Genomic DNA, 22,409 nt, shown 5'->3' with positions numbered 1-22,409 from the left:
GATAATCAATAAAGCTGCTATTAAATGTTAGAATGAGATTCTTGTCCTCATTTCTACAGAGCACTGGTAGAACAAAAATTGCCTGGTAGACCCATTGGCATTCTCTGGTATGGGAGCATTTCAAGTGATGAGCCATTTTAACTCAGAACAATAGGCATACTCAAAAATGGCATAAACTCTGGCGGTTTGCTTTGGTATAAACTAAACCTGAATTTTGTTAAAAATTTGTTATGGACTGGGAAAAAAAAAATCATAGCAGTTTCCATTCTTTTCTGATCAACACTAAATGTTGCTGCTTTGTTTAGGAAAAAATTATGTACAAACTGTTTCAGTGCATGTGTGGAGAAAGAAGTGGCTTACCATTAAAGCGGCTGCGCATTTGTGCATGCAAAGCACAAATTGAGAATTAAGATGGCGCCCGCATGCGTTTATGTGGAAAAAAGTCTCGTGGAATCTCGGGGAATCTCGTACTCTGATTCCATAAATAATGAGGAAAGGAAAGCGGGAGGACAGACGATTTTTAGTCACTAAAGCGAACGGACGTGTGTAAAAGAAGAGGTAGAAGAAAAGAGTGTGGTGAACGAAACAAACAACGACTCGGTTGAAAGTAGAGTTGTAACGAACACAAGCTATTTCGGCATGACGTCAGGATTTGATCCCAAGCTAATTCCCCTGTTTGATGGCAGTAGCACTGATCACTCAGTGCAGGAATGGGTGGAAAAAGCAGAATTAATATGTCAGCTCAGTGGGGTGAAGCGTATGGAATGTGTGGTCCCAATGTGCCTCACTGGGGGAGCATATGCAATATACCAGCAGTTGGCTGATGAGAAGAAAACAGATTTTGCTTGCATCAAGCACGCCCTTTTTACAGCATTTGCGCTAGATCCAGTTACTGCATGGAAGGAATTCATGGCCCGAAAATTACATCCCGGGGAAACGGTGGATGTGTATCTGGCTGAGCTAAAAAAGCTATCGGTCCTTTTTGGAGGGATGTCAGACAAAGGCTTGGTGTGCGCCTTTGTTGCAGGATTACCTAAGAGTGTGGAAGATCTCCTCCGTGCCTCATCCCAAGTGGACGAGGTGGACATATCGGAAGTATTGGTGCGGGCACGAGCATATCGGAAGTATTGGTGCGGGCACGAGCAATACTAAAGAAAAGCCCTAACACTATAGACCAAGCAGCAGCTGTACAACCATCACAGGTTGGATTGCAGGACCTGGGCGCAGCTACAACCTGCTATAAGTGTGGAGGACCCAACCATTTGGCCCGTGATTGTCTTTCGTCACGTCAATCAACTCGGAAACTTGACGGGCCGCAGTGCTACAAGTGCAAAAAACGCAGACACCTGGCCCGCACCTGTCCGGGAAACGAGCAAGGGGAAGAAGCTACAGCGCCAGTCTTCTCCCCAGATCGTCATTGAGCAGGGGGCTACCCACTGTAAGCATACACATTAATGGAAGCGAGCGCCTCGCGCTTGTGGACACTGGGTGCACCCAGACTCTCGTAAGCAAGATATGCTGTGCCACTTCGAAAGCAGAGAGAATTCCGGTACTAACTGTAGGCGGAGGTTCACTAGCCTCTTGTGGGGTGAGCATTATCCGCGCAAGCATCAACGACGGGCCAGCAGTAGCTGTGCGAGCCCTGGTTGTGGAGGGAGAGCTTCTCGGGTATGACCTACTCCTGGGTATGGACTTGATTACACAACTGGGTGGAATTACTGTGGACAGAACCGGCAAGGTACAGTTCTCCCGATATGAGGAACATGTTTGTGCTGCCATAACTCTCGACGAGCCTGACTTTCATGCAGAGTATGATAGAAACACCAATGCATGGACGACGTCTTGGAAGTGGTCAAACGATCAGCCACCAATATCCTTGCGGAACCGGTTATCGGAATATCCCCCACCCATGTGGCTAAGGGAACAGTATGAAGAAGAACTGCAAACGTGGCTGGCTTCTTCCATACCGAGAGGATGAGCTTGGCTCCCCCGCGAGGGCTGATTCCCTTGATGGCCATCATACAAGAGACCAAACAAAAGGTCCGCCCCGTCCTAGACTACCATGAGCTCAATGAGCATGTCGACCCATATACGGCAAGGGCTGATGTGTGTGCACTCAAATTAAGGCAGTGGCGACAGCAGGGATCGAACGTGGCAACTCTGGACCTACGCAGGACCTATCTGCAAATACGCATTGAGAAGAAATTGTGGCCATTTCAGACTGTGGAAATTGGAGGAACCCGATATTGTCTAACCAGGCTAAATGTGGCACCAGGCATTATGACAGCAATCATGCATGCTATCCGGCAGCAAGATGAGGCAGTGCAACAGGCAACATCCTCATATATCAATGATATATTCGTCAATGAGAGCCTCATGTCAGCGCAATCGGTTAGAATGCACTTTGAGAGCTTTGGACTGACATGTAAGGAACCAGAGCATCTGTGCGATGGAGCAAAAGTTCTCGGCCTGCATGTGCGCAATAGCAAGGAGGGACTTTGCTGGAGAAGAGGAAGTCGCGTCCCCAAAGTCCCATCAAACATCACTCGACGAACAGTGTTTTCGCTTTGTGGAAAGATGGTAGGCCATTTTCCTGTGTGCGGTTGGCTCAGGGTGGCTGTGGCGGCCATAAAAAGACGTGCAACAGCCGTGTCGTTGGGATGGGACGATGCAGTACACGATGTCACCCTAAGGAGCCTGCTGACAGAGACTGTGTCCAGGGTGACCAGTGATGACCCTGTTCAGGGAAAGTGGTGCATCAGCGGGAATGAGTTCACGGTCTGGGTGGATGCTAGTTCACTGGCCCTTGGAGTTGCCCTGGCAGTTAATGATTCCATTATTGAAGATGCCTGTTGGCTTCAGCCAGAGAATGATTCGAGGCACATAAACCTGGCCGAACTTGATGCCACATTGAAGGGCGTTAACTTGGCGCTTTAATGGCAAGCCAAGGTTCTACATATCATGACTAACTCGGCATGCACTCATCGGTGGATAACCGATGCATTAAGTGGAAGAGCACGGCTGACGACACGAGCATCGAGTGAGATGTTAATTCGAAGACGGCTTGCCACCTTGGTCGACACCATCACAGAGTACGACCTGACTGTGGACATAGTGTTGATCAGGTCTGCGCTCAACAGAGCAGATGCTCTGACAAGAGTCCTTCAACGATGGCTTCTGGCTGGTGCTCGGAGAGATTCTGATAATCTGCAAAACACATGTGCAGCAGTTGTGTATAATGTGGATGCAGCACGCATCATGGACATTCATCGACAGTGTGGACATCCTGGCATCAAGCGGACACTGTACTTTGTCAAGATGATTGATCCAGGAGTAGAAAAAAAAGATGTCCGAAGAGTGGTGGAAAGTTGCGAGGCCTGCCAATCCATCGACCCAGCTCCAGCACGATGGAAGAAAGGGGAGTTGGAAGTGGCAGAGAGTGGGCATGGACATCACACACTACGGTGGCAACCACTTCCTTACCCTCATCGATTGTGGGCCTATACGTTTCGCAGTCTGGAGACTCTTTGGGCACCAGGACTCTTGCAACATTATTCGTCAGCTGTCATCCGTGTTCTGTGAAAGAGGTGCGCCCGATGAAGTGCTGACGGACAACGACCCAGCCTTTTGCAGCCATCAGATGAGGCAGTTCTTACAAGAATGGGGTGTGCGGCTGCGGCTTAGATGCGCTTATGTGCCTTCTGGCAATGGTATAGCTGAGAGAAGCCATCGCAGCATCAAAACAATTGCAGCCAGGAAGCAGTGCACCATTGCAGAAGCTGTGTACTGGTATAATCTCATGCCAAAGGATGGCGTCTCTCCAGGAAAGGCGCCTGCAAACGCAATCTATCAGTACCGTGTCCGAGAAAAAGGAATCCACCCCGATACAACTGTGGCCACTGAGATAGAACGGAATCGATATGCCAAGGCGGATGCTGTCTGGGTGAAGCCGCCAGGAAACCGATGTACTGACAAGTATAAACGGGGCACAGTGACCGATGTGATTAGTCAGCAGTGTGTCCAGGTTGATAGCGTACCCCGTCACGTTAGGGACCTACAGCCGGCAACGCATGTACCATCTCCAGTGGACGATGAGAGTGACTCTGACTCTGAAATGAGTGGGCCATCGCTTTGGTTTGTACCATCCCTATCAAGCAGTGACTCTGATATCAGTAGCCTCCACGGAGATGAAGCCTTCCCCGACCAACAGGCGGTGGATGAGAGCGCACGTGAAGACGAGAGTAGCACAGTCCCCCTTCGCAGAAGCACCTGCCGTCTCTGTGATCATGAGATCAGGGGGGAGTGTGGAGAAAGAAGTGGCTTACCGTTAAAGCGGCTGCGCGTTTGTGCATGCAAAGCACAAATTGAGAATCAAGATGGCGCCCGCATGCGTTTATGTGGAAAAAAGTCTCGTGGAATCTCAGGGAATCTCGGAGAATCTCGTACCCTGATTCCATAAATAATGAGGAAAGGAAAACGGGAGGACAGACGATTTTTAGTCACTAAAGCGAACGGACGTGTATAAAAGAAGAGGTAGAAGAAAAGAGTGTGGTGAACGAAACAAACAACGACTTGATTGAAAGTAGAGTTGTAACGAACACAACATGTTTATGTTTAAAAGCTTTTAGTCTATTTCTTTAAATTTCCACTCGCCAGGGTTGCCAGATTGGCTTTTTTAAGGCCAATCTTCACAAATGTGGCCTTTTTTAAAAACAGTTTGGCCTTAAAAAATTGCATTTGATTTTTTTTTCAAATTTGGCTTCAAATTTGGTTTTTGATTATTTTACCAAAATATTTATTTGATAGTAATTATTAAAGAAAAAGATATGATTAATTATTTAAGCAGCTTGTCTTCAAACAAGCTTTTTTATATTTTGGCTTTTTCTTTACTGTTTTAGCAATATATCTATTTGAAGGCAATTATTACAAATAAATATTCTTGAACCAGCTTGGGCTTAAAAAATGTTATTGCCTTTTTTAAGTTTTAACTTTTTTAAACGGTTTCACATAAAATCATATTTGGTGCAACTATTAAAGAAAACGTTATAATTATATATATATATAGGTTGTTAAGAGGAACAGTGCAGTAAATATGATATTTGTATGACAACTCTTCATTGAATAAAGTCTCCATTTAATAGTTTCTTTCAACTAATCAGAAGATAGGCAATTGAACACAACAACTTTCTGCATCTTTCTTAGAGAAAATGTGTTTTCATTACAACCCAGCTGACACTGTTGTGGGGGCCAAAACGGCTCTCAGGAATATTTAGCCCATCTAACTAAACTCTCTTTGTTCCATTAGTTTTCATACTGTTATATTGGTAGAGAGGCTGGTTGATATCGGTTGATAAATTAAGAAATAATCATAACGGAATAAGAAATACTTTTTTTTTATCTCTTAGGGAACACCTACGGTGAACGGTGAATTTAAATTCAAATATAAATATGAAAGCATGCACCCCCCCTCGCCTTCGGCGAGTGTGAATTTAAATTCAATAAAAAAATAAATAAATAAATAATAATAACAAATAAATGAACGCACTAGCATTCGAGGTGTACACACACACCCCTCTCTCCCTCTTAAAATGCAATGCGCGAGAGAGCCCACTGTCAGCGAAGCTGATGAAAAGGGAAAGGGAGAGAAAGAAAAAGTGAAATCGATGCGGATGAATAAAGAAAGCAGTTTTTGAACTGAGCATTTTGTCAACGGTGAAAAACGATAGTGTTCGTATAAACAAATTTCCCTAAAATAAACAGGAGTTGAATTCTTTCGGCCGAGAATGGACATCATGGAAAGTTCACAGTGAAGACATTAAAGATGAATAAGAAGAGGGTTGCAACGAACAAAAATATCGTCATGTCCACAGGTGTCCCCATCCAAGAAGAAATCAAACAGGAAAAATCTTGCGAATGATGAACTTTGCGGAGACATTATGAAAAGGGAAAGGGAGAGAAAGAAAAAGTGAATCGATGTGGACGAATAAAGAAAGCAGTTTTTGAACTGAGCGTTTTGTCAACGGTGAAAAACGATAGTGTTCGTATAAAAAGATTGGGAGGCAAGTAAAAAAAGATAAAAAAGAAAAAGAGACTGCCGAGAGCATTAAATGTTGTCAAATGGGCCGGTTGTTTTGTTTATGTTTAAGCGAATAATGAATCAAAAAAAAAAAAAACTCGCTATGAGCCGGTGGTGCTCATGAATGCCCAAAGCGCAGTATAAACAGAGAGTTGAATTCTTTCAGCCGAGAATGGACATCATGGAAAGTTCACAGTGAAGACATTAAAGATGAATAAGAAGAGGGTTGCAACGAACAAAAATATCGTCATATCGACGGGCGTCCCCATCCAAGAAGAAATCAAACAGGAAAAATCTCGCGAATGATGAACTTTGTGGAGACATTATGAAACACGAAAGTCCAATTGGATAAAGTTAAGTGACTATTATGATTTCCCCATCCCGGTATCCCTGCTCCTTGTCCTTGGCCGAACTGTCATACCATAATGGAAATGGTATATACATTTTCTCTTATATTATTTTTTTTTTGTCACCTCACCTTGTTTTCTTTTTATTCTTTTATGATGTTTTTTTTTTTTTATCATCCGACCTCACCCCAACCTATTGCAGTGTGATATTAAATTTAAGGATGTTGAATAAAATTTGTGTTTTAAGATTCTAGCGTTGTGTCATTCTTGCTTTGAGTTTGAATCGTTCGGAACAAAATGTGCTAATGAGAACCTCAGACGTGTCAAATAGGTCACAAATCGTGGACGACACTTTACTTGTCATTATTTTATTTTTATTTTTATATTGTGTTACGGACAACGTAGGGTGAAGTGCTGACCTAGAGTCATAAGGTTCTTGCCAGGGGACATCCACTCCGACTCAGCTTCATACCGGTCCATAACAATACCTAGTCAATGCATGTGACTATGTCCTTAAAAACTAATTCTGGTCCTTGGCGAAAAAGGCCTCGATAGACGAATAAGAGAATTTTATGGACTTCTAGTGTCCAACAATGCATGTACACATCATTCAATGAACGCACAAGTACACTTCATAAATGTATACATTGAAAACTATCTGACTCATGTTCAAGCTTCTATTTGTAAAGAGTTTTTAACGCCTATCCATATTTCAAAGTTAAAAGTTGAAATGATTGATACCTATATTGCATCATCATCATTGATTTAACAATCATTTTACATGCGAGCATGTGTTTGACAGTTTTTAGAAATTGACTGCTAAACTAACTTATCAACCTAACTTTCTGGAAGGAAAAATACTGTTCAAGGAAAGCAGTAACTTGATAAGTGTTATTTTGATTTTGCTCTGTTAGAAACAATGGTTAGGAGTTAAGTGTGCTCATACTGGTACAAATTATGCTGAATGCTGAGATTGGCTAAGCTGTTATCCAAAAAAATATAAAACATATCAAAACAGTCCACAAATTCGTTTTGGCCAATTATTAATTCAAGTTCTATGAGATAACAAAAGAGTTCAGGATACTACCATTTTGCATACCAATTTGTCAATAAGAAAATTGTATTCAAAGTGGGTACCGTTTTTGCTCACAGTTGATAAAAACAATGTGTTGACGATTCAAGGTGTTGTTTGTAATTGTTTCAATACAATAAAAAGGAGTTGCTTGCATCAATAATGTGATGAGGATGAAACATGGATGCACCAGTCAGCAAGTGAAAGCTGACCAAAGACACAAACATTACCAGGTAAAGTTTTGGCCTCTGTGTTTTGGGATGTACAAGATGTTTTGTTGATTAGTAAGCTTAAAAAAGATGAACCACCAGTAACAAATATTACATAGTAGTGTTGGGACGATTCCTAAATTTTTTCCGATTCCAGGAAAATGTTGATTAACGATTCCGATACCAAGTATAATTCCGATTCCTGTGGAATTGTTGTTTTGAAATATATCATTATATAATCAAAAGTTTTTGTGTAGCGAAAAAATTTGGTACAGCAAAAAAGTGGAAATATAAATAAATGAATTTCGAAAACGATTTGATTTTTTTTATAAAATTTCTGTAATTGAAGATAAAAGTCAAAACAAATATTTTATCCATGAATTAAACATGCACCATGAAATTAATAACAATCAATTTAAGGAGTTATTTTATATATTAAAATATATAAAGAAAAAGGGCGGATGTACACGAATGCTACCCCTGTAGCGAAATATGCATCGGTTCCGATGTTATACATTGTTCGACTGAGGGAGAGGTTATTATTTTTTACAAGGAAAGAATTTTTGCATGTGTGACCTAGTTTTTTTATAATTTATTTTGGCTTGGAATTTGCGCATGATTTTTGTTATTATGATTTTATCGTTTTTTTGTTTTTTTAGATAGATATTTTTTCTTTTTGCCGGAGTTTATATAATAATTAACAGGAAAATTGGTGAAAGTCAAAATGGAATCCACATTATTTTTAAATATTATTTTCAAGTTTAATTAAAGTTTTACGATACCTGCATTATTTTTTATTTAAAAATCCGCTTACTGGTGTTTGCACCAACAATATTGAAGCCTACTGGTCTCGTATTAAAAGACTGAAATACATATCGGGATCAGTAGGAGAAATGAAATGGTCTCATGTCGATGAGGCCATGTATAGAGAAGCTTATAACATGAAAAGTGAAAAATATTAGATAATTTTGAAACATTTTTAGAGCATGTTCATGAAAAATATGGTAATTTAAAAAAAAATCCCAATAAGCTTTGGGAAAAAAACATGTTTTGAACGATTGAAATTTTTATTTTTGAATAAAAAATAATTATTAAAACAAAAACAGTAGTGTTCTTGTCGAGTAGCTTTTATTTTATTACAGAAAATTAAAAGGTACTTATGCACTTATTGAGCCATGCTGAAATAATGACATTATTTATAAAATCATTCTTAACATGGGGATGGGAGGGTGTTGTGTACCTATTCTGTACTTTCACTTAACAATTTAATAAAAACAGGTATCGTAAAACTTTAATGAAACTTGAAAGTACTATTTAAAAATAGCGCAGGTACTTTCACCTAACAATTTAATAAGAACAGGTATCGTAAAATTTTAATGAAACTTGAAAGTACTATTTAAAAATAATATAAATAGTTGCTGTTATCTCATATGAATAAGACACAAAACAAATACTAACTTGAATGATTATTTTATTTTTAAGTTAAACACTGCGAAGCATTGGTAAGATACATTATGTAGCAGTTTTTATAAACACGTGCGTACTGGACTTAGTCGCATGAACTCTCTGACTGTAGTAGTTAAAAAGGACACCCACACCTACCCTCATCTCTCTGGACGATAGCAGGCGGTGGGAGACGAGTCAGCAAGCAGGACCACCCGGCGAGAGGAAGGCCAAAGAATCAGAATTGTCTCTTTTTCACTGTAGGGAAAGGAAGGTTTAATATAATGCAAAAGGGAATGGTAGTATTAATTTTGCTTTTGTGGCCTAAATCTTTGGTCAGTACAATAGCATGGATGAATAAGTGCACTTGCACCAAATAACATTTCACTGTGTTTCGATCTACGAAATTCCATGAGAGGTACGTACTCGCTAGAGCTTTTTGTTTATTTTTGGATATCACCACAAGTGCTAATTTAGACTTTCACCAATTTTCCTTTAAAAAACAAGGTACTTGTACAGTTTAGTCAAGACATTAAAAAATGAAAATACCGAAAAAAGTTTAAAATGTATGTATCCGTTATAGAACGAAGTTCTCCGGAAAAAAATTTCACTTAATTTCATCAAGTAGTTTTTTTTTTTTTTTACAGCGGAAAAACACGTTTTTATGAGAGCGCGTTGAAGGCAGCCATCTTGGATTTAAAAAAATTTTGTTTGAATTTTAGAAATGCCAAAGGGAGATAACTCCATTTAAAGCGCCGACACCCCTTCCCATCTTTAATACTAGCCTTTCTTCCTAAAAATCGAACAGTTTGCTCGGTATTATAACAAATTGTTTTTTGGCTGTAAAAAAAAAAAAAAACTACTTGATGAAATTAAGTGAATTTTTTTTTTCAGAGAACTTCGTTCCATAACGGATACATACAAGTTAAACTTTTTCTATGTTCTCATTTTTTAATGTCTTGACTAAACTGTACAAGTACCAAAAACAATCAGAAACTCTTCAGACATTGGGCAAAGCACTTAAACCATTAAAAATAATAATAATAATAATAATAATAATAATAATAATAATAATAATAATAATAATGGTAACATAAGTGCATAAGCACCAATTTTGTTTTTGTTTTGTTTTGCTTGCTTTCATTTTGTTCGTTTGTTAAATCCGACAAAAATTAAATAAATAAATAAAAATAACAAAAAAATATAAAAACAATAAGAAGAAAAGGGTATTGTAAAATTTTAATTAAACTTGAAAATAATATTTAAAAATGGTGCGGATTCCATTTTAACTTTCATCAATTTTCCTGCTATTACATAAACTCCGCCCCCCCTAAAAAAAAACAAGAAAACAATCGATAAAACCATAAGACCTAAAATCGGTGAAGCTTAGATAAGTAGGTCCCACAGACGAGCATCGTCCTGACATTCGGAAAATTTAGGTTAACAACTGGCGAAGCTACCGAAAAGTAACCCTTTTGGGTGCAAGTCTATAAATGGTCCACAACTAATCTTTTTTACTATAAAAATCTGAAAAATATCTTTATAATGTACGTACTTGTCACTGCGTGAAAATGTCATATTCCAAAAATTACGTAAATCGATCAAGTAGTTTTTTTTTTTATTTAAAAAAATCAAATATTATGAGACATTTTATCGAAGAAAAACTTCACGCCATCTTGTTTTTGAATGATACACTGCTAGCGACATCTATTGGGAATGTTTGGAATATACGACCAGAAAGGGGCAGACAATCGACTTTCCACACTATAGAAAAAAACTTGGAAAATTAAGACATTTATAAGTTTTTGAGGATGTTGAAAATGAAAATAACGTTTAAAATTCCAGCAAACGAGTAGTTTCCAAAATATGAATAATTTTACGTAAATTAAGCACCCACACGTTGACGCTCCTCCAACAAAAATTCGGCAAATGTGTATTTCAGCAGCGTAAATTCAAATTTTACACTAGTGGTGGCCATAAAGGGGGTGATCATTATACGTTAAATTATTATAGAAAAGTGATCCTCCACTTTCTTTAAACTAACATTTCTTCATATATTGGAAACTACTTGTTTGCTAGAATTTTAAACGTTATTTTCGTTTTCAACATCCTCAAAAACTTATAAATGTCTTAATTTTCCAGGGTTTTTTTTATATAGCGTGGAAAATCGATTGTGTTGTGGAGACGCCTACTAATTAACATAGGCGGGTGAGTGAGATATATAAAGGTATCAATCACCAATACCGGGGGAGTCCGGCAACGACCACCAAATAGGCAAGACCTGTTGCCAAGGCCGCTGGAAAAATGGTGGGATCTTTCTATCGATCCAGTAGATATCTCACTGCTGATGCAATTCTCTATCTATATAAGAGCCAGGTACGTCCAAGGATGGAATACTGTTGCCACATCTGGGCAGGAGCTGCTAGAAAGGACTTGTCCTGCCTTGATAGAGTTCAAAATAGACTTCGTAGCCTCATAGATGTCCTTTTCTCTTCCCTGCAACCTCTATCTCACAGAAGAGATGTTGCGAGTTTGTCTCTGATGTATCGTTATTTTCATGGAAACTGTCTGACTGAGCTTCAGTCTATGGTCCCCCCTCGCCAAACTTTCACAAGAAACACTCGTCTAGCTGTAAACACTATCAATAATTCCCCCCACTCTTTATCTGTGCCTAAACCTAAACGTAGATTCCATGAACAAAGGTTCTTTCTTAGAACTGCATGCCTGTGGAATTGTCTTCCGTTTTCCTGCTTTCCAGCTGAGTACAATATGGTTGTGTTCAAGTCTAATGTAAATAAGTTCTTGATGAGCCGTTCCATATAAGTTAACAAATTTACCGAATTTTCATTACTAATGATTACTATATTGTCCAATTTCTACTGTACATTCTTTTAACCCTTATCCTCAAATGGCCTCTTGGCCTTGATAATGTGGTGATGCCTGTGTAAAAAAAAAAAGACGCCTATGCTGCTTCCAGTAAGACATGCAACACGCCACCTGCCGAAATATCTCCAACTGTACATAATCAAAACTTAATGGATTAAGAGAAAAAAATGAAATACATTTTTTGTTATCCCTGAATAGAAAAAGGGGAAAAGAAAGGTTCAATGCAAAAAATAAAATATTGATAGAATTCGGTTGACACAAAAAAAAAAGTGAATCTAAAAAACGTTGTTTGTAGTTATTGTAAAAAGTGAATTAGTAAAATAGACTGATTTTTCTAATCTTTGAAATAAAAAAAAACAAGATGGAGGAATTTGCTAAAATAATGACAAAATTCATGCAGAATCAGCAGATCTTACAAAAAGAACAGCAAACACTATATGCAGAAAGAGACGAAAGACAAAATGAACGACTCATAAAATGCCTAGAAAGGCAGGAAGAAAGGTTCGCGCAGATGCAACTTGAACAGAAAGAACTATTAGAAAGATTAACAGCTAATTCCATACAAGAAAGTAATACAACCTTCTCCAACACAACAATTGTTAACAGCATAGATGTGTTCACATACCTACCAGAAGAGGATAAAACTTTTGATGCATACTTCAAGAGGTATGAAGATATTTTCGAAACAGACTGCGAAAACTGGCCAAGTGGAAAGAAAGTAAGTTTATTACATCGAAAGCTTGTTACAAGTGAACATTGCAAATTTATTGATTTCATATTGCCAAGGAGAACGAATCAGTTAGATTTCGCTGAGACATTAAAGCTTCTTAAGGAGTTATTCGGACCAAACATGTCTCTTTTCCACAAGAGATGGTCATGTATGAATCTTAAGAAAACTGATGAGCAGGACTACCTGACATACGCGTCAGTAGTAAACAAAAACTGCGACAACTTCAAATTATCGGAACTCACGATGGATGATTTCAAATGCTTAATCTTTGCACAGGGTCTAGTATCCACAAAAAATTCAGAGATCCGAAGACGCGTTCTCTCAAAATTAGAGACAGAACAAGGCCTGACATTGCAGAAATTAGCAGAAGATTGCCAAAGGGTAGTATCACTAAAAAAAGATTCTGGGGATATAGAAAAAGCAGGAGTGGCACACATTAGGAAGATTATAAAACCTGTCAGAAACTCAGGACAAAGAAATTTTGAGACTAGTCAAAATTCAAAAAATTACCCAAATTATAAATACTCAAATTATAATAACTACAGAAAACGAAATTACGATAATAGTCAATATAATAACTACAGAAAACGAAATTAAGATAATAATCAAAAGAATTATAAAAATACATTATCAGATAATAATTGCAGAAGATGTGATGAAATACATTTGGAAAAGGATTGTCCTTACAAAAATATCAGGTGCTACAATTGCGATAAAGTTGGACATAAGAGTGTTTGCTGCAGAACAAAAAATAGAGTACACCAAATGAGAACAAAGGACAAAGGGAAAAATAATTTACGAAAATATGTATTAGTAAATATTTTCGACAAACAAGTGAAATTTCAGCTTGACTCTGGATCGGATTTGTTGTTAATAAATGTCAACACTTGGAAAAAGCTGGGTAAACCGACTCTTCAAAAGTCAAGTAAAGGTGCATGAACAGTAACAAATAAAATTCGAAGGAGAGGTCATCCTGCCCATTAATTTAAATGGCACGACGAAGAAATTGAAAATCTTCGTAATTAAAGAAAGTGAGAACTTACTGGGAATTGACTGGATTGAAAAATTCAATCTTTGGGATAAACCAATGAACGCTTTTTGTAGGAAAATAACCAGTTGCACCCCAACATCAGAAAATATTAAAAACGATCTAAAAAAGAAATTCCCAGAAATATTTACTACTGGACTGGGAAGATGTAATAAATTTAAGGCTTCATTCGAGCTAAAAAAGGATGCAACCCCGGTGTTTAAGAAAAAAACTGAACATACCGTTCGGCGGTTTAGACAAAATAAATAGCGAGCTAGATAGACTAAAAAAAAACAGGCATTTTATTGAAAATGGAAACTAGCGTCTGGGCAGCCCCTATGATGTACGTAAAAAAAAAGTTGGAACAAATTCGAGTTTGTGCAGACTTTTCTACAGGCCTAAACGATAAATTAAAAGATCATCACTACCCTTTACCAATCCCTGAGGAGATATTTGCCAGACTAAATGGTGGCAAAATTTTTTCAAAAATAGATTTGTCCAACGCCTATTTACAAATTCCGATGGAAGAATGCTCAAAGATATGCATTAACATGCACAAAGGGTTGTTCAAATACAACCGTCTACCCTTCGGGATCAAAGTCGCGCCGGCGATTTTCCAACAAGCAATGGATACAATGCTGAATGGAATAGATTGTGCTTGTGCATACCTGGATGACATAATCATCAGGAGCGCGTCCATAAGGGAACACCAAGAGCATCTAAAAGAAGTATTCACAAGAATAAATGAATACGGATTCAAGGTGAAAGAAAACAAATGCGAATTTTGTTTAGACGAAATCAAATATTTAGGCCAAATAATAAATAAAGACGGTCGACGCCCAGACTCGGAAAGATCGACAGCAATTAAAAACATGCCGGCACCACATAATGTGACGACTCTACAGAGCTTCTTAGGTTTCGCAAACTACTACCAAGTATTTATCAAAAGAATGCACGACCTAAGAGCTCCGCTTAATGAGTTATTAAAGAAAGAAACACCATGGATATGGACAAAAGAATGTCAGACGCATTTGAGAAAATTAAAAAGACGCTGAGGTCCAATCTATTTTTAACCTATTACGACCCAAAATTAGAAATAAGTGTTGCGAGCGATGCAAGCTCGTATGGTATAGGAGCATGTATACAGCATATCCTGCCAAATGGATCAAAGAAACCTATAGCTAATGCCTCAAGGACACTACTTCTGGCAGAAAAGGCTTACTCTCAAATAGAAAAAGAGGGGTTAAGCATTATTTTCGCGGTGACGAAATTCCACCGTTACCTGTACAGGAGACACTTTATACTGGAAACAGATCACAAGCCCCTAGTCACAATCTTCGGCTCCAAAAAGGGCTTGCCAGTATATACGGCAAATCGCCTACTCCGTTGGGGTACGATTTTGCTAAATTATGACTTTCAAATAAAACATGTGGATTCGAAAAAAATAGGTCATGCGGATGGCCTGTCAAGGCTTATACCAAAAATGGAGGAAACCCTTGAAGAGTCAGTAATTGCAGCTATACGTTCCAATTATGAGGAAAAAAACATGGTGGCGAATATAATAAAAGAATTACCAGTCACGTTAACCGATATAAAAAGGGAGGCTGAAAATGACAATGTCATCACAGACATAAAAAAAAAAATAAGGGAAAATGATGAAAAAACGCAAAGCGTATTTTCCGTATGCAATGATGTTTTGTTATATAGTGATTTTCATGCAGGACACTCGGGTATAAATAGGATGAAGGCACTTATGCGGAGTTACGTTTACTGGCGTAACATGGATGTAGATATTGCACTAACAGTAAACAAGTGTAAAGGTTGTGCGTTAGCTACAAAGGCACCACCGATAGTCCATAAACCTTGGAAAAAAACTGACCATCCATGGTCACACATTCATATAGACTTTGCTGGACCAACCGAAGGACAATACTACCTGAAGAACCCGACGACAAATAACACAATAAGTTTTCTGCATGAAACATTTGCACGTTTTGGTGTGCCAGACATTATAATCACAGATAACGGAACACAATTTACATCAAGTGATTTCAAGAACTTTTGTGATACTTTTCAGGTAAAACATATAACTACACCACCGTTTCATCCTAGATCAAATGGATTAGTGAAAATGTTTGTAGACACGATAAAATGTGCACTTAGAAAATCAATAGGGACCCCGACAGATAAAGCATTACAGCAATTCCTGCAAATATACAGGATAACTAAAAACCTAAATACACTGTCGAAATTATCGCCAGCAGAATTAATGTTTGCTAGAAAAATAAAATCACCATTTGATAAATTAATACCAAAGCAAGAAATCGTCCATAAAACTACGCACACATCACATAAAAGGTTTAAACCTGGTGATTGTGTATATTTTAAATGTATAAAAAATAATATTTCATATTGGGAGTTTGGTACGGTAGATAAACGTATCGGCGACTTGGTCTACAAGATAAAAGGTCCAAAAGGGATGCACAAAAGACATCAAAATCAATTGAGAAAACGTCATATAAAAGACAACGAACATGACAAACCTGATGAAAAGGAAGATCCAATTGATATACTATACTTACGAAGCGTTTGATATCGAACCACCACAAACCATGCCCGAACCGAGAAGATCAGGAAGGAAAAGAAAGTTTACAGAACTAATTATAATGAACCCCAAGAGGAAAAGATATTGAAATCTACACGACTTCAAATCTTGGGAGGGGGGGGGTTGTGGAGACGCCTACTAATTAACATAGGCGGGGGAGTCCAGCAACGACCGCCAAATAGACAAGACGCCTATGCTGCCTCCAGTAAGACATGCAACACGCCACCTGCTGGAATATTTCCAACTGAAGTATATCTGAAGACATGTAAATATGTATATAACTTTTCTTCCTTATATATTATTGTATACCTTTACTTTCGTGTTCTTGTTAATTATTTGTGCAGACACAACAGATTGTCTGCTGTAATGTATGTAACATGTGCAGACAGAGTAGTGTCCCTTGAACTAAGAAACCAACTAACATCCGGGTTTCACTACGCATGTGCAAACGCAATTACAGTAGTATCATCATGCAAACAACGACTAATAAAACGAGTTTTAAATCTACTTTTCATCTTGTGAGTTTATTACAAATTGGCAACGAGGATTCGAATAAAAAACGAATTATGGCTACTTTCGGTCGTTTGGAATCGTTTGATAGTACAAGTGAACAATGGGATCAATATATCGAACGTCTGGAGAACTTTTTCGAAGCAAACGAGATACCCGACGATACAGCTCACGTGAAAAAGAGGAGAGCGATTCTTTTATCGGTTTGTGGGAGCAAGGTATATAAACAAATATCAAGTTTATTAGCTCCAGAAAAACCGAAAGATAAAGAATTTGATGAACTGGTCAAACTCATGCAAAATTATTTCAGCCCAAAGCCATCTGTTATCGTTCAGAGAACAAAGTTTTATATGAGAAACCGCCAACCAGGCGAGTCGATCACACATTATGTTGCAGAATTAAGAAGCATGTGTGAAGATTGTCGTTTTGGAACGTTTTTGGACGAAATGCTACGGGATAAACTCGTAGTAGGAGTAAACGATGACAACATTCAGAGGAGACTACTGGCAGAGAAAGACACAGTAACTTTTAACGAAGCTTTCAAAATAGCGGTCAACATCGAATCTGCCTCCAAACATTTACGAGATATTCAAACAAAAAAAATAGAAGTAAACAAAATTTTCACACCACCACGGAGGCAGACTGAAAAAATAAAATATGAGACCAGATCGAATGAAAGGTCGGAAGAAGAGTGTACTCGTTGTGGAGCAACACACGAAACAAGTAAGTGTCCTTTTAGATATGCCATGTGTCACTACTGTAAAAGACAAGGGCACATAGCAGAGAAATGTTTTAAATTAAACATGAAAAAGAAACCCCCCAATAGGTTAGAAAAGAAAAAAAATTCAGTGAGGCAAATAGAAGTGGAAGCCACAGACTCGGATAATTCCGAGGAAGTTTATACCATAAATAGGATCAGAGTGCCACTGGAAAAAGTAGACCCCTATTGTGTAGACATCAACATTTGTTACAAGAGGGTTTCTATGGAGATAGATACAGGAGCATCTGTAACGATAATGGGACTAAAAACGTGGAAAAAAATAAACAACAAAAAGTTGCTGGAGCCCACAAAAGTGCGTCTTAGGTCTTATATGGGAAATTGCATCCAGGTGATTGGACAAACAAAAGTTTCAGTGCAGTTGGACAGTCGTCGGGTGGAATTACCGTTAATTGTGGTAGCGGGGGATTCACCCACACTCCTGGGAAGAAACTGGCTGCAACATGTAAGGTTGCCATGGAAGTTGATTTTTAAGGTGTAGACAATTAAGGAGACTGACCAAGACAAATTGAAAGAAATATTAGCAAAGCATGAGGCTGTGTTCGATGGGAAGTTAGGTCAAGTGAAAGAAACCTATGCCAGTTTGTATGTAGACCCAGAGGCAAACCCCAGGTATTTCAAACCAAGGTCAGTACCCTATATGCTGAAGAAGAAAATAGAAGAGGAATTAGGAAGACTGCAAAAAGAAGGAACAATTTCACCAGTTGAATTCTCTGAATGGGCTACACCAATAGTACCCATTTTAAAAGCGGATCAGTCTGTACGTATTTGTGGGGACTATAAGGTGACAATCAATCCAGTCACTAAATTGGATAATTATCCAATACCAAAAACAGAAGATCTGTATGCGACATTGGGTGGAGGTGAAGCCTATACCAAGCTAGATTTAAGCCAAGCTTACCAGCAATTACTGATGGATGAAAAATCTAGAAAATTAATAACTATCAATACTCATAAAGGCCTTTTCATGTACAACCGACTATGCTATGGATTGAAATCAGCCCCAGGAATATTTCAGAGAACTATGGAAAACATTTTGCAGGGCATTGAAAATGTAATTGTTAGAATTGACGACATTCTACTGACAGGCAAAACCAGGGAAAAACACTTAGAGACCCTGGAGGAAGTTTTAAACAGGCTAGAAAAAAGTGGAATTAAATTAAACCGGGAAAAATGCAAATTTTTAGTGCCCAAGGTATTATATCTAGGCCACATAGTAAACAGGGAAGGCATAAAACCTGCAGAGGAAAAAGTGAAATCGATCAAGCAGGCACCACGCCTAACATCGGTAAAGGAGCTACAAGCTTTTCTGGGGATGATAAATTATTATGCCCAGTACATTCCGAACATTTCAAACATTCTAGCTCCTTTGCATCAGTTATTGAAGAAGGATTCAATATGGGAGTGGACGTCAAAACAAGAAAGAGCATGGGAAGAAGCAAAAGAACAACTAAGTTCCTCAAAAGTGTTGGTACATTTCGACCCAAACAAAGCCGTGACAGTGGCATCTGATGCTTCTCCATATGGGGTGGGTGCTGTACTATCTCACATCATGGAGGATGGCTCCAAAAGACCAATAGTTTTTGTATCACGGACCCTCGCACCAGCAGAAAAGAATTACGCCCAAATTGATAAAGAGGCATTGGCAGTAGTTTTTGGGGTGAAAAAATTTCACCAGTATCTGTATGGAAGGCCATTCACATTATATACTGACCATAAGCCGCTCTTGGGATATTTTAAAGAAAATAAGAAAATCCCAGAGATCAGTTCGGCGAGAATTCAACGTTGGGCAGTAATCCTATCTGCATATTCATACCAGCTAGAATATCGGGAAGGAAGAAAAAATGGAAATGCCGATGGGTTGAGTAGGTTGCCAAGATCTACAACACTAGGAGAAGTGCCCAAACCAGAGGAGAACATTATGCTGCTAGACTACCTGGATCAAGCTCCTGTTACACATCAAGAAATCGCCAGGTGGACAAAAAAGGATAAACTCCTAAAACAGGTGCTGGACTATGTAAAAAATGGGTGGCCAGAGAAGTGTCCTACTACAGAAGATTGGCACCCTTATTTTAATAGAAGACATGAATTGGGAATTGTGGAAGAATGCTTACTGTGGGGAAAGCGGGTAGTGGTACCAATACAAGGGCGGAAAGAACCCTTAGAGGCACTCCATGAGGGACATCCAGGAATTGTACAAATGAAAGGGCTGAGCAGAAGCTATTTCTGGTGGCCAAAATTAGACCAGGAAATAGAATTTAAGGTGAGGAATTGCTATGAGTGTCAACAAACCAATCAAATGCCAGCAACCGCACCTTTACATCCTTGGGAAATCCCTGAAGAGGAGTGGTCCAGACTTCACATAGATTATGCAGGCCCATTTAAAGGTCATATGTTTCTGGTAATAGTGGATGCTTTCAGCAAATGGTTAGACGTCTACATGTCAAACTCATCCACCACAAACGCCACCCTGGAACACCTACAAAGATGTTTTGCAACTCACGGGTTGCCCCAAAAAATTGTAACAGATAATGCAGCTGTTTTTGTAGGTGAAGAATTCCAAGCATTTATGTCAAGACAAGGAATCCAACATATCACAACAGCACCAAAACACCCCTCTTCAAATGGATTGGCTGAAAGATATGTGCGGATTTTTAAGGAAGGAATGAAAAAAATGAGTCATGAGAAAGGCTCCCTAAGTTCAAAACTGAGCTGTTTCTTGTTGTCATATAACTCCACACCACAAACGGTCACTGGCATATCACCAGCAAAATTATTAATGAACCGGAAAATAAAGACAGTTTTGGATTGGATCATTCCGCAGAAAACTACAGTGAGGGAGCGTATGAGAAAACACCAGGAAATTCAAAAGAAATATCATGACAACTCTCAAAGCATACGAGAATTTAGAGAAGGTGAATTAGTCTGGGCCAAAAATTTCTATACAGGACCAAGATGGAAAAAGGGAGTGGTCAAGAGATGGACAGGTCCAGTGTCATATGAAATTAAACTGGAGTCGGGGACAGTGGTAAGGAGACATGTGGACCATGTAAAAAAACAGATGGAGCTGGACGCAGATAGAGCTTCGGAAATAGGAAGAACAAGTCCACAAAATAGAAATCAAAATTTGGATACAGACTGGGTGATCCCACTGACCTCAGGCACCAGTAGTCCAGGTAGCTTCAGTCCGGACCAGGAAACAACAAATGGAGTGGGGAATACACAGCAGGAGGCCCCAGTAAGAGAAACCATTAGATGTAGTGAAAGAACAAAAAACAAACCGAAGCACTTGAAAGACTATGTCACATAAACAAGTAATTCGGAACTATGGGTGGAGGGATGTAATGTATGTAACATGTGCAGACAGAGTAGTGTCCCTTGAACTAAGAAACCAACTAACATCCGGGTTTCACTACGCATGTGCAAACGCAATTACAGTAGTATCATCGTGTAAACAACGACTAATAAAACGAGTTTAAATCTACCTTTCATCTTGTGAGTTTATTACATCTGCCCCTTGCTGAACCTATATTCCAAACATTCCCAATAGGTGTCGCTAGCAGTGTATCATTCAAAAACAAGATGACGTGAAGTTTTTCTTCGATAAAATGTCTCCTAATATTTGCTTTTCTTAAATAAAAAAAAACTACTTGATCGATTTACGTGATTTTTGGAATATGCCATCTTCATGCAGTGACAAGTACGTACATTATAAAGATTTTTTTCAGATTTTTATAGTAAAAAAGATTACTTGTGGACCATTTATAGACTGGCACCCCCTTTTGAATAAAAATGGATATAAACAATATTTTTAAAATTAATTCCTTAATTTTACTTAAAAATAAAATGTAAACATATATAAACAAAATATTTTAGAAAATAATTTCTTAATTTTAAATAAAAATTGATTGTAAAGAATTTTTAAAAAAATAATTATTGAAAAATATTGCAAAGTGTTTACATAACTGGTTCTTTGGGATTCCAAAACGAAAAATGCTTGAGTGTTTTTACTATTTTAAAGCGCTTCTTTTTTTTTAAGTTTGAAACACAAGTAGTGGCTAGTTAACTTAGAACAACAAGTGTGCATGGCTGAAATTCTTCAGGGTTTAAATGTATTGTAATGCTTTTATGGTGGTCGAAAAACGAGTTTCAGCCGCCATATTACTTCCTATTTACTTGCCTCCCCACGAGGGCAGAGTTAGACAAAAGGTCAGTTTTTAATGTAGAGAAGCATTTATTACTAAAAAACGAAATGGTGAAATATAAAAGCAGGTTAAGCTAAAAGTAAAAAAAAAAAAAATTTTAATTCAAAGAATTAAAGAAAGAAATGAATTCAAAGAAATTTCGAAACTCATTAAGATAAATAAAGATTACCTTTAAAGTAGTTAATAAAATTCTTGTACATCATATAAAATATGTTATGAACAGTTCTATGACGTTTTTATCATAAATTTTTTAGAGCATTAATCTCACTTCAAACAAACAGTTCAACTTAAAAATATAAGAGAATCGTAATGAAAGAATCGTAAATCTAAGATATTTTTTAATGATGCGATTCCGATTCCCACCAAAATACATGATTCTTACGATTAACGATTCCGATTAATCGTCCCACCAATATAACATTACTTACATGTTTGATGGAAGAAATCACCAAATATTGCTACAAATGAGGAAAAAAGTGGTCTTTTACCAAGACAATGTTGTGTTATAATTTGATCACAAT

At 38.1% G+C, this 22,409-nt stretch overlaps 2 protein-coding genes across 2 annotated transcripts in view; both read left to right on the top strand.

The window, feature by feature from the left end:
* LOC145259170 (UMP-CMP kinase-like) overlaps nt 1–22,409 on the top strand; it is a 226,984-nt gene that overhangs the window by 79,710 nt on the left and 124,865 nt on the right. The window lies entirely within an intron of this gene.
* LOC145259227 (uncharacterized) lies at nt 16,962–18,164 on the top strand. Its single transcript, XM_080117067.1, has one exon. The coding sequence runs from the start codon at nt 16,962–16,964 to the stop codon at nt 18,162–18,164; it is 1,203 nt and encodes a 400-aa protein (XP_079973193.1).

This window comes from Euprymna scolopes, chromosome 34 (genome assembly GCF_053919585.1).
Source record: "Euprymna scolopes isolate OS-2025 chromosome 34, ASM5391958v1, whole genome shotgun sequence".
In the NCBI taxonomy this organism is placed as follows: Eukaryota; Metazoa; Mollusca; class Cephalopoda; order Sepiida; family Sepiolidae; genus Euprymna; species Euprymna scolopes.
This window is presented reverse-complemented; position numbering and strand designations above follow the sequence as displayed.